The 12,712-nt window shown below is 51.6% G+C and overlaps 1 protein-coding gene across 1 annotated transcript; it reads left to right on the top strand.

Moving 5' to 3' along the window:
- The first annotated feature begins 427 nt into the window (after window positions 1–427).
- Window positions 428–5,702, top strand: LOC310746174 (cyclin-dependent kinase 5 activator 1-like). Its single transcript, XM_083580006.1, has one exon. The coding sequence runs from the start codon at window positions 1,896–1,898 to the stop codon at window positions 2,841–2,843; it is 948 nt and encodes a 315-aa protein (XP_083436132.1). The 5' UTR covers window positions 428–1,895; the 3' UTR covers window positions 2,844–5,702.
- Window positions 5,703–12,712: the final 7,010 nt, after the last annotated feature.

Raw genomic sequence — 12,712 nt, 5'->3', positions numbered from 1 at the left:
ACAACTACCTGACATTTAGTAGACACCTGAAGGCTGCCCTGTTCAGGGAAGTTTTTAATGTGTGACATTTTGATGTATTTTTACACTCTGTTGGAAGCCACCCAGAGTGGCTGGGGAAACCCAGCCAGATGGGCGGGGTACAAATAATAAATTATGATGATGATGATGATGATGATGATGATGATGATTATTCAGCAGCCATCCGACACGAATGCTTGCGTTGAGATTCCTGCTTTGCAGGGGGTTGGACTAGATGACCCTTAGAGGTCCCTTCCAACTCTATAATTCCATTATCATTTAGCTGAGATTCCTGCATTGCAGCGGGTTGGACTAGATGACCCTGGGGTGCCCCTTGTCATTCTAAGACGGACGGGCCGGCGCTGTGACTCGGCATTCCGGGCAGCTCCCTGCAATTCCCGCGGTGGGCCAGCGGGGGGAGCCCGAGAGACGAGGCTGCCTCCATCCTCTTTGCCTGCGCGTTTGGCATCCTGGGCGCTCAGCATCCCTGGACCATCCCTCTTCTCCTCCTCCTCCTCCTCCTTTTCCCTCCCTCCTCTCCCCCCCCTCCTTTTGCATCTCATTGCTTCATCCCCATCCGACGCTGCCAGACAGGCGGCGAGTCCAAAGGCAGCCGCCGGCGAGGAGCCCCGGAGGGAGATCGGTCGCATCCAGGCTCCGCAAGCCCCGCATCCCCAAAATAACACGGACCATCCGCACTGCTGGAAGAGGATCCCGGGTTGCACAGCTCGCTCTCCTTTCTAACCGGCGTTTGGCTCTCAGCATCCTTCCTGCGGCGGAGGCTCTGCGCATCTGCACGCTTCCCCCACCCGCTTAAACCCCACCACCAGCAGCTATCCTGGGGAAAATCCGGATTTTCCTCTCCGCCCCACAAGAGCCCCATCGCTCCTCTTGGATGGCACCGGAGAGGGGGCGGCCGGGCGCGATTGCGGCAGCAGCAGCAGCAGCAGCAGCAGCGTCGTGGTGGTCGGGAGAGCGCAGGATCTGACCGCCCCGGGGGCCCCATCCGCCGTTTGCAAGGAAGACGGGGGGGGAACGGGGAGCCAGCAGCACCCCACACACAGCCCCAGGGGTGCAGCAGAAGCGCCTTCTTCCAGGGACTAACGAGAAGGAAAACGGCATGGCGCCCCCCGGCGGCGGCGGGAGGAGTCAGTCTGGGGACCGATCGGACAGGATCTAGGTTTTCTAAAAAAGAGGTCAGTGGGGGTGGGGGGAAGGGAATCGATTCCCACCGGATTCCCCAGTTGCAGTTGGGGTTTTGCAACAGCACCTTTCCGCAGCAACGCTTGGGGACACGTCTGCGCGCGCCCTATATCCAACCAGCAGCTTTGACCAGCCACGATTTCCCCCATCTGGGGGGGGGGGGCAGGAAGCACACACACACACCCCACACACCTGCAAGCTTTGCAATCTGCCTGGCCGTCAAAGGAGCGCCGGCGCTTTTTGCAGCGGCTGGAAACTGAGTTGCAAAACCCGGAATTATTCCCCGGACGCAGCAAAGGTGCGCACTGGAAGCCGAGGCTGGTCGTGTTCAAGTTTGCAAATGGGTGGACTGTAGCAGCAGGTGCAGGATGAGAACCGCCACAGGCACTGAGGCCACGACGCTGGTGCAACACCGATAAGTCTCCCCACCCCCACCCCAGCTAGGTGTGTTTGGCCACGTTGGTCTGGCAGCCCATCATTTGCAAGGCAGGAGGTGCCTTTGCTTCCAGGGGCCAGGCCAGGTGAGAACACCCCCACCCAGGCAGAATCCGGCCATGAGGCCTGGGCTCCTGCTGGTGGTCACTTGTAGTGGGCCTGGGGTGCTTTGACTCAGCCCCTCGCTCGCCCGCTCCATCCCAGCGCCCCCTCTTTCCCCTTCCCTTCCCTCTGACGCCATGGGGACCGTGCTGTCCCTCTCTCCGGGCCTGCGGAAAACCAGCCTTTACGACGACGGCTCCTCCAGCTCGCTGGCGCACTACCCCGGCCTGGCGGGCGCCAAGGGCAGCGGTGGCGGCGGGCAGAAGGCCGAGAAGGGGCTCAAGAGACACTCCATGTTCATCCCAGCCTTGACCTGGAAGCGGCTAGTGGCTTCGACCAAGAAAAAGGGGTCGCGGGGTGGCGGCGGCGGCAGCAAGGGCCCGTCGAAGAACAACGGCAACTATGGCCACGCCAAGGACGTGGCCCAGCTGAACCACGAGAATGTCAAAAAGTCCCTCTCCTGCGCCAACCTCGCCAGCTTCGACGGGGCCGAGCCGCCGCTGGCTCCCCTCAGCTCCAAGCGCTCCTCCGGCACGCTCAAGCCCGGCGTGGTGGGCGGAGGCACCGCCTCGTCCCCCCGGCGGGTGATTGTCCAGGCGTCCACCAGCGAGTTGCTGAAGTGCCTGGGCGAGTTCCTGTGTCGCCGCTGCTTCCGCCTGAAACACCTCTCGCCCACCGAGCCCATCCTGTGGCTCCGCAGCGTGGACCGCTCCCTGCTCTTGCAGGGTTGGCAAGACCAGGCCTTTGTCACCCCGGCCAACGTGGTCTTCGTCTACCTGCTGTGCCGCGAGATGATCGACGGGGACACAGTGGCCAGCGAGCACGAGCTGCAGGCTGCCCTCCTCACCTGCCTCTACCTTTCCTACTCCTACATGGGCAACGAGATCTCCTACCCGCTGAAGCCCTTCTTGGTGGAAGCCTCCAAAGATGTCTTCTGGAACCGCTGCCTGCGCATCATCAACGCCATGAGCGCCAAGATGCTTCGGATCAACGCCGACCCCCACTACTTCACCCAGGTCTTCGCCGACCTCAAGAACGAGGGCAACGCCAAGAGGGAAGACTTTGCTCGCATCCTGGACCGGTGACTGGTTCTCCTGGCGAGGACCAGGGACCTGGCCGGATTCACCTGTTCCTTCCTGGTCCCTGGAGGGCAATGGATGCGTGGTGGCCCGGAGGCCTCCTTCCGAGGCCAGACCTTTGCCAAAACAGACAACTGCTTTCTCTGCTTGCTGCAGTGAGTCAGACGGGCTCAAGGAAGGTGTTGGACGAGGTGGGTGGAGGTGGAATGCTCAGAAATCTATCCGTCTGTCTGTCTGTCAGAGCTTTTTTCTTTTTTAATATAAAGCAACGAGGGAGGAACCCACAAAGGTATCTGGACCTCTGCCACTGTTTTTTTGAAAAGGCCAGAAGGGGTTTCCTACACCCCTTTTGGTGTCATTTATTCTGGGGTTTTTTTCTGGAATTTCCCAAAAAACTTTGGGTGGGGGGGGTGAGCGGAAAGATCTGGGGAGCAGGAAAATAATTTTTGAAAATTGGGTTGGGTCTAAGAGGCGAACACACAGGGAGAAGCGAGTCTGCAGATCTGCCTGTCCGCCTTGGGCACTAATTAAGTGTGGAGGTGCCACCATTTGTACTTCCTTTATTTTTATTTTTTTAACGAGGCTAGCTCCTTCCCCTGCATTTCCAGACCCCTTTTTTGGGCTCTGGGTGCCCTGCTGCCCTTGCTCAGCTCTCAGCTGTGCCCTCAGCACCAAGTCCGCTTGCAACCGCTGCTAGAATTCTCCCGTCCTCATTAGAACGGCCGCCTCTTGCCTTCCTGGAGTCGAATTGGGTGTGTTGCTTGTGCAAAAGGATGGGGAAAGGGATCCTTCGAGGCAGGAGTGGAAGACACAGGCCTGACCCTTGGGCTTTGGCTACTCTTTGGGGTTTAGTTCTGTGGTGGGGAGCAGGGGAGGAAAGAGGTAGGGAAATTGAGGAGCCACTCAGTGAATTCTGAGTAAGGGCCGCACTGCACATCACCTGATGTGCATCAATCTGCTTCTTAAGTTCAGGGTCTCTGTCTCCCCCCCCCCCAAAGACAGCCAATAGGGTCTGATCAGGATCAGGGTCTCCGACACAAGGGGAACAGGACCCACTGCAGTCCCAGAACTGAGCCCCCTGTGCTCGCACCTTGGATTGCAAAAAAAGGAGGCCTTTCATGTTTCCATGGGACCTCTCCTTTGCCCTGTAAACTACAAACTCCAGGCATGAATCTGGATTGTGACCACAGCAAGGGTTACGGTCCCCTAACCCTCACAGGGGGGTCCTGGTGGAGTCCCTTGTGCTGGCAGTTTATGCGGGGGCAGAATTATTTGCAAAGTAGGGTGAGTACATAAGGAGAGCTTGCTGGATCAGACCAATGGCGTATTTAGTCCAGATGCCTGTGGGAAGCCCGCGGGCAGGATTCGAACACAGGAGCGATCTCCCTTCCTGCGGTTCCTAGCACCTGATATTCAGAATCATTGCTACCTCTGGAGGCTGAGTCTAGCAGCCGTCGATAGCCCTTTCCTCCTCCTGTGATTTGGTCCAACCCTCTTTTAAAGCCTTTCTAGGATGTGTTGTATGGGACGCGGGTGGCGCTGTGGGTTAAACCACAGAGCCTAGGACTTGCCGACCAGAAGGTCGGCGGTTCGAATCCCCGCGATGGGGTGAGCTCCCGTTGCTCGGTCCCTGCTCTTGCCAACCTAGCAGTTCAAAAGCACACCAGTGCAAGTAGATAATTAGGTACCGCTCCGGCGGGAAGGTAAACGGCGTTTCCATGTGCTGCTCTGGTTCGCCAGAAGCCGCTTAGTCCTGCTGGCCACATGACCCAGAAGCTGTACACCGGCTCCCTCGGCCAATAAAGCGAGATGAGCGCCGCAACCCCAGAGTCGGCCACGACTGGACCTAATGGTCAGGGGTCCCTTTACCTTTACCTTAGGATAGATGTCACGGCTGGGATGACCACACAGATGACCAAAGTGATCGCTTGCAGGCTGCAGTATTATTGGGGACGCCAGAGAAGCAGTGTGAGACCCCATAAAGGCACCCAAAGATCCTTTGCAATGTGCTCAGGGTCAATGTGGCTTTGTTGGGTTGCGGGGGGACGACTTCGGTCTTTCAAATTTTAGCAATGCTCTGTGCATGGCCAAAAATTGGTACCCATCCAAGCCTCTCACCTTCCCTTTTGCTCAATTCACTATGTCATACTTGCTGCGCTGTGAAACCAGTTGCTCTGCCCTATATCTGCCTGTGACAATAGCTTGGACATTTCCTGCTTTTTCTGCATGGAAATGTAGATTCCCTGGGTGTGGATACAAGGCCACATCAGTTTCGAACCCATTTAGCGCTTGCTTCTTCCCCAAACGACTCCTGGAAAACTCAGTTTTATGAAGCTGCTGGAAATTCCCTGCTGTCCAACACAGGACTGCTGTTCCCTAGGGAGAGGACGATGTTTACAGAGAGATTTAAAAAACAAACAAACCAGTCTTGCCTGCAAGCTTATAGTCTGAAAGACACAGCACAAAAGGAAAAAGAGTTGGAGGAGGAGGAGGGAGGAGGAATAAAAAAAGCTAACTCCGGCAACCAGTTTTTGTAACAACTAGCTAGGATGCAAATAGTTAGCCTGATGGATAAGTGGAAGAAGTCAGCAGGGCAGATTCCCTTTGTTATTCGCCTGCCGTTTGAGAAATTTGACAACAGGCTATGTTTGGGTTTGCCCTGATGGAATCCTCACGGAAATTGCCAAGCAGGTGAGCAGAGCATCATGGGAGTTGTAGTTCGAAGTAGCCCGTTTGGCAAAGGCTGGCATAAGATATAGTTGGAAGGAAGTCACAGTGACGTTGGCCAGTTAATGCTATCTGTTGTCTGACCTTCATGGCATGTTGGTGTGGAGATCAGGAACAGAACTGACACCCCAAAGGTATTATTTAACCAGTCTGGCCTTCTCCAACCCAAAAGACAGGCAAGCTAACATGGCGGCAGATGGTCTGCCTTTTCTCTCGCTCAACCTCAGTTGCTCCCCAATTTGCAAGTGGACCCCTCATATTATTATTCTACCAAACTTTTAGAAGACATCTGAAGGCAGCCCTGTTTGGGGAAGCTTTTAATGTCTGGTATTTTAATATTTTGTTGGAAGCTGCCCAGAGTGGCTGGGGAAGCCCAGCCAGATGGGCGGGGTATAAATAATAAATTAATATTAATTATTATATTATTATATTCTCCCCCACTCCCAATCGGTGCCTTTGGGCTCCAAGATGGAGGCTCGCCCCCCCTCCCAAACTGCCATTTCGTGAAGCAGCAAACATTGAGATATGTATTAGCTTTATACCTTTTCCTCCAAAGGTATCAAGGGGGCATACATAGCTCTTCACCCCCTCCCCAATTCGTCGCCACAACAACCCTGTAAAGTAGGCAAGCCTGAGCAGCGGCAAGGGTCACCCAGCTTCGTGGTCAAGTGCAGATTCGAACCTGCGTCTCTCCAGGTCCTGGGCCGACGCTCTAACCACTAGGCCATCCTGGCTCTCTTCAGAGCCTCCTTTTAAGGAGATGCAGGGGCCTGGTGCCCTGGTAGCAAGAATGGCCTGGATTGGCCGGTTGGCCTGCCCGTCTCCCAGCCCCTGGTCAGGTGACCAGCCTTTTTGTTAGCTTCTCATCCCACGTAGCAACAGCATCACGGCAACCGGGATGGGAAGAAGCAGACAGGTCCAGATGTTCTCATCTGCTGCCTAAATAAAGACCCAGGAACCCAATTTGTGTGTGGCACCTGGTCACCCGTAGCTCCTGCCCCAAGGAACCCTGGGAATTGTAGTTGAACAGAGGAAGCAGCCTTGCAAGGACTTGGGCAACTGGTCCAGCTAGCCAAGTCAGGCCCAGCCTTTGCCAACTTGGTGCACTCCAGATGTTTTGCAGCTGCCAAAGATCTGGAGGGCACCAGGTTGGCGGAGGCTGAGCAGGTCCAATATTGTCCTCATGGTCCGGCAGAGGCTCAGACAGGGAGTCTCTGTAGAGGACCGAAGCTGGTACTTTTTGCATGCCTATTATTATTATTATTAAAAATTGTATACTGTCCTTCATCCGCAGATTTCAGGGCGGCTCGCAGCATAAAAACACAATATAAAATAAAACACAAGATCAAAGTTCTCATACACAGACACACGACTAGCTTGCTGCATTTTGAGAGAAAAGAAAATTTGACCTCTTCCTCCCCCCCTTTTTAAAAAAAAATCCTGTGTACATATATATATAACATTATCTCTTGTTGATTTCCATGGCAACTGGCAAAATTTGGAGGTTGCAGCTGAACCACCAGCAGAGAGAGGTTGCGTGTGTGTTTCGAGACAGAATCTAGAGTTTTCTTTAAGAAAAGAAAAAAAGCCTTTAACTCCTTCACCCGATGAAAGGGCTCCTTTATTAAGGAACAAAACCTTTCTTTTTCATGGTATGAAGTCCTAGTCTTATGCTAAAAGGTCTTTTGCTTGTCTATAGAAACCTTCAGTAAATTCCCCCAGAATTTTCCTTTTTTGCAGGTCACCGGAGGGAGGCAGGAAGCAATCAGATGCTATTCTTTAAATAGCACAATTCGATATCTGGGAGGATGGAGACCAGGGACTGGGAACCTCATGGGAGCAACATCAGGCCCTGTGATTGGCAGGCAGCACGGACCCTTCTGATTGGTCATCTGAGAAATGTGTTGGCCGACACCTCCATTTAGGTCTGGGGGGGGGGGCCACAAACCATTCGCCTGCACCGGGTGCCAAATTTTGGCGTCGCCCGGGGTGGAAAATCTGCCACCAGATCTAAAAGGAGTCTAGAAACAATTTGTGGGACAAAATGGCGGCTACCTTTGGTCTCAAGAGATGGGCATCCCTCTGACTACCAGTTGCTGGAAAACAAGTTATCTATTTCATTGAACTATACCCCACCTTTTTCTCCAGGGAGCTCAAGTTGGTTCTCTCCCTCTCCTCATTTAATAATAATAATAATAATAATAATAATAATAATAATAGTAATAATTTATTTATATCCTGCCCTCCCCAGCTGAATCTGGGTTCACAACAACCTTGCGAGGTAGTATGGGCTAAGAGGCAAGGACTGACTAGCCAGTGAGCTTCAGGACCGAGTGGTGATTCAAACCCTGGTCCCTCTCAGGTCTTGGTCTGACACTCTAACCGTTTGGCAAGCAATGACGCAAGAGGGATTGGATTCTCATCCCTTGTTGCGAACATCAGTTTGGTCACTGTGGAAAAGAGGGTTCTGGGTTTGGTGGGTCTTTGGTCTGATCTAGTAAGGCCATTTTTCTGCCAGGACTACGGATCAGGTCTGTCTGCTGTCCCCAGGCCACAGATGCGTGTGCTTCTGCACCAAACACAGTCACTCGCTCTTTTAATTCAAGAAGCCAGACTGCATTCTCCTCGCCGTCTGAACAGATCCATTTAGTTCGAATTGAATGTCAACAATGTTTAGGCAACACAATGACCATATACATACGTAATAAAGGTAAAGGGACCCCTGACCATTAGGTCCAGTCGCGGACGACTCTGGGGTTGCAGCACTCATCTCGCTTTACTGGCCGAGGGAGCCGGCGTACAGCTTCCGGGTCATGTGGCCAGCATGACTAAGCCGCTTCTGGCGAACCAGAGCAGTGCACGGAAACGCCGTTTACCTTCCTGCCAGAGCGGTACCTATTTATCTACTTGCACTTGACGTGCTTTCGAACTGCTAGGTTGGCAGGAGCAGGGACTGAGCAACGGGAGCTCACCCCGTCGCAGGGATTCGAACCGCCAACCTTCTGATCAGCAAGTCCTAGTCTCTGTGGTTTAACCCACAGCACCACCCACGTCCCTCCGTACATACGTAATAGACGATCTTTATAGAATTCCTTCAAACCATAAGAAGTTCAAAATGAAATCTTAGTCAGAAAGTCTCTGGAAACCTTTCAATGAAGCGAGGTGCCAAACTTTGTACGATGAAAGATAAGCTGTGGAGCTTTGTGTATTCAGCAAATATAATGTCCAACACTGAACAGAGATGAATGCTCCACAGCATTTGATATTTTCATTCACATATATTCATTCGAAATAAGATGGGTTTATGAAACAATTCTATATTCTCCCACCACACTGACGAAGATCTACGAAACAGCAGTCAAAATCCGGAATCTCTGTTCAGTGTCGGACATTATATTTGCTAAATACACAAATACTCCACAGCTTACCTTTCATCGAACGAAGTTTGGCACCTCGCTTCATTTAAAGGTTTCCAGAGACTTTGTGACTAAGATTTCGTTTTGAACTTGTTATTGTTTGAAGGAATTCTATAAAGATTGTCTATTACGTATGTATATGGTCATCGTGTTGCCTAAACATTGTCAACGTTCTCTTTTGCAACACAGGGGTTTGTTTAGTTCGAATTGAATAGCAGGAGGAAACAGATATGCTCATGGTGAACTTTTGTAAACGATGGGTCTTGATGGAGCCCAAACTAACGTCACACAAATAGAAAGCCATCGCCAGGCTTCAAGAAGCCCCAAGTTTCCCAGAGATAATTAAAAAAAAAAAAAAAAGTTAGAAGGAAAGAAATCTGTGGAGGGGGGTTGCCCTCAAAACATCCCAGAGAAGATCATATATGTAGTTGCAAAATTCTCACTGGGGGGAATGGAATGGGGCGACAGGAATGTGGAGCAAAACGTCACGCTGCAACTTTTTGCTGCAGGTCATACTTCTTAGATTCAACAGGACCTGTGGAGAAGGGGGAGGTTGAGAAAGATAGAGAGGTGTGCGTGTGACGGTCACATTGATGTGCCGCCTGAACTTCCCTGTCAATCACAGCAAAACCCTGGCGTACCTCGGACCTAAAGCCCAAGGCCGTGAAATATTTGCCTTTTCTGCTTTGGCTAGCCAAAAGTCCTGCAGAATTTCCTCGCCGGCCAGAGGGCTGCAATCCCAGTTGGTATGTGATCCCAGTTCTGTAATTGTCCATCGCCTGTTTTTTTGCAGGCGGACAGAGCAAGCCCTTTCCGGTTTTGCAATAGGCGTCACTCGTTCCAGGGTAGCTGCCCCCAATCTCTGTGTTACGTAAGACAGCCTTCGCCAACTTGGTGCCCTCCAGATGTTTTGGACCACACCTCCCATCAAGCCGTGTGGTCTGATGCTGGGGCTGGTGGGAGTTGCAGAATCATAGAGTTGAAAGGGACCCCACAAGGTCATCCAGCCCAACCCCGCCTGCAATGCAGGAATCCCAGCTACAGAACCCCCACCCAGCGTTTCCTGCGCTTGCCACATTTACGGCCCCAGAAGCAGGGTGAACCCAGCCTTCGTCAACCTGGTGTCCGCCAGATGTTTAAGACTCCAACGCCCATCAGTGGCTGATGGGCTGATGGTCAGGGGCCAGCAGTCAGCTTTCCCTGTTGAACAGCAGCCTGAAGGGGGAGAAGGCAGAGTGACTTCACCTGTAGCTGATCAGCCTTCAAGAAAGCAGAGGAGAAGGCACTGATGAGAACCAGCTGGCTTCTGCCTCCTTAAGCAGAGTTCTCGGATGCTGTGGTTCCTGGCCTTGCCTTGCTGCTTCCTGTTCTACATCTGGACCCTTGGTTTTGTGACTAAGAGCCTCGTGCTCTACCAACTTCATATGCTGAGCGCATCTCAGAGACTCTTGTCTCCAACGAGCTCTGCACAACAGGACCACGACACCGATGGGATTTGGAGTCCGTAAACATCTGGGACGGGGGAACATCCCAGTTGATGAAGGCTGACATGAGAGCTTTACAGAAATGAAACCCAGCTGCCTTAAACATAGCCAGACCGCTGGCCAGTCTAGTAATGTCTACTCCAGGCAGTACTATTTTTCTAGAAAAAGAGGTGCTGGAACTCGGCATGAACACCTCTGTCTTTCTCTTAGAACGACAGTGGTGTCCACCTGAGAGGTGCCGGGATATTGTATTTTAGTGTTTTGTTGGAAGCCGCCCAGAGTGGCTGGGAAAACCCAGCCAGATGGGTGGGGTATAAATAATAAATTATTATTATTATTATAACTGAGTTCCGGCGAGTTCCGACTGAAAAAATGTCCTGGCTCCGGCAGTGGAGAATCTCCAGTTGCCCAGATGATGTCAAACCCCAGTGCTGAAAGACCTACATTGGCTCCCAGTACGTTTCGGAGCACAATTCAAAGTGTTGGTGCTGACCTTTAAAGCCCTGAACAGCCTTGGTCCAGTAGACCTGAAGGAGCGTCTTCACCCCCATCGTTCAGCCCGGACACTGAGGTCCAGCACCAAGGGCCTTCTGGCTGTTCCCTCATTGCAAGAAGCCAAGTTACAGGGAACCAGGCAGAGGGCCTTCTTGGTGGTGGCACCCACCCTGTGGAACACCCTCCCACCAGATGTCAAAGAGAACAACTACTACCAGACTTTTAGAGGACATCTGAAGGCAGCCCTGTTTAGGGAAGTTTTTAATGTTTGATGCATTACTGTATTTTAATATTTTGTTGGAAGCCACACTGAGTGGCTGGGGAGGCCTGGCCAGATGGGCGGGGTATAAATAATAAATTATTATTATTATTATTATTATTATTATTATTATTATTATTATTATTAGACTCCAACTGGGGCCAGTGAGAGTTCAGCATCCAACATCACCTGCATGGCCGCAGGTTCTTGACCCCTGCTCCAGTTGACAGCAGTTCCGCAAGAGAAAGGGAATCTTTCCTAGCCTCCTGAATCCGACCCCTTTAAACAGGCGTTTGAACCCTGAGCTCTGGCCCCCAAGCCCTGCCACACACATGCCGGGTCCTTCTGTATAGGATATTTACGTAGTTGGAGCGAAGCAGGATTGAGAGAGGGGGGGGGAAACAGTCGCATTATAGAGGCACACACCAACGGTATTGCTACCTGCACACATATATTTTTATATGTGAGAATATCTGTAATAATGGGCTTCGGCTGTTGACTTCTTTTTATAAAAGATACAGGTTCTGCAACTGCGGGGGCTCATCCAGATAACAGCTTCTCGACACCCCTGATCTAGAACTGGGGGAGATGCGCCAAGCTGGAAATAACTTCTCCCGCTCAAAGAAATATCCCTACACAGGGTGGTGGAAAGTGATAAATTTGGACAGCCAAGCCCGTGTGTGTATTCCATGACCAAACAAGCACAGAAATCAACCACGGGCACCAAATTAAACCCCTTAAGAACCTGGGTTCCCTTATGAAAGCCAAGTTTCTAGGCCTTATGGGTTTGAAAGACACACTTGCATCTAGAGAAGCCCTATGTCCTTTCCCCTACAAATTTGCATCGCTGATACAAGCTGCAGGATTCATCGTTGGTTGATGGTGACATGTGGATATTATTATTATTTTATTTAAGGGAAAAATACAGGGAGCCCTATGCATAGCCCAAGCTAGCCCCATCCTAGCCAAGGGATGCAGCCTGGGCCATTATGGTTGTAACCTACAGATTTGGACTGGGGGAAGAACTCCGTCCTCGAAAAAGCAGGAAAAGCCAGTCGGGTAAACCCCTGGAGACTATAAACGCACACCCCGCCAAAGGGACTCTTTTAACTCTTGGGCCTCTGGGAGATTTTGATCCCACTCATCTGCTGCTAAAAACCCCCCAGCAAGTTCCCCTTCGGTGGAAATGCTGATATGTAGATATAATAATGTAAATAGCTTTCCTAAAGGGGTGGGGTGGGGAAAATGGACATTGTGCATGTTGAGATGTATCTATTTAATTTCCGTCTTTCTTTCTCTCCCCGTGGTTCCTTTTCCTCTTTTTTGGAACGGTTTGCTTTGTAATTTTAAAAGGATGGGGAGCCTCCCGCAAAAAAATGTGCTGGATTATTCCCGCTTTCCATCCTGGGACTAGGACACCCAGATGACCAGCACTGTTCCTTTTCCTGATGCAATAGGACTGAACGTTTATTTTCAATACCGAGGCAACGGTTG

This window comes from Podarcis filfolensis (genome assembly GCF_964270895.1).
Source record: "Podarcis filfolensis genome assembly, chromosome: 12".
NCBI classification, from domain to species: Eukaryota; Metazoa; Chordata; class Lepidosauria; order Squamata; family Lacertidae; genus Podarcis; species Podarcis filfolensis.
The sequence above is the reverse complement of the archived record's forward strand: the minus strand, read 5'-3'. Positions and strand labels throughout refer to the sequence as shown.

What these genes read in the sequence shown, in the direction of transcription:
- LOC310746174 (XM_083580006.1), top strand. Translation starts at nt 1,896, where the DNA reads ATGGGGACCGTGCTGTCCCTCTCTCCGGGCCTGCGGAAAACCAGCCTT.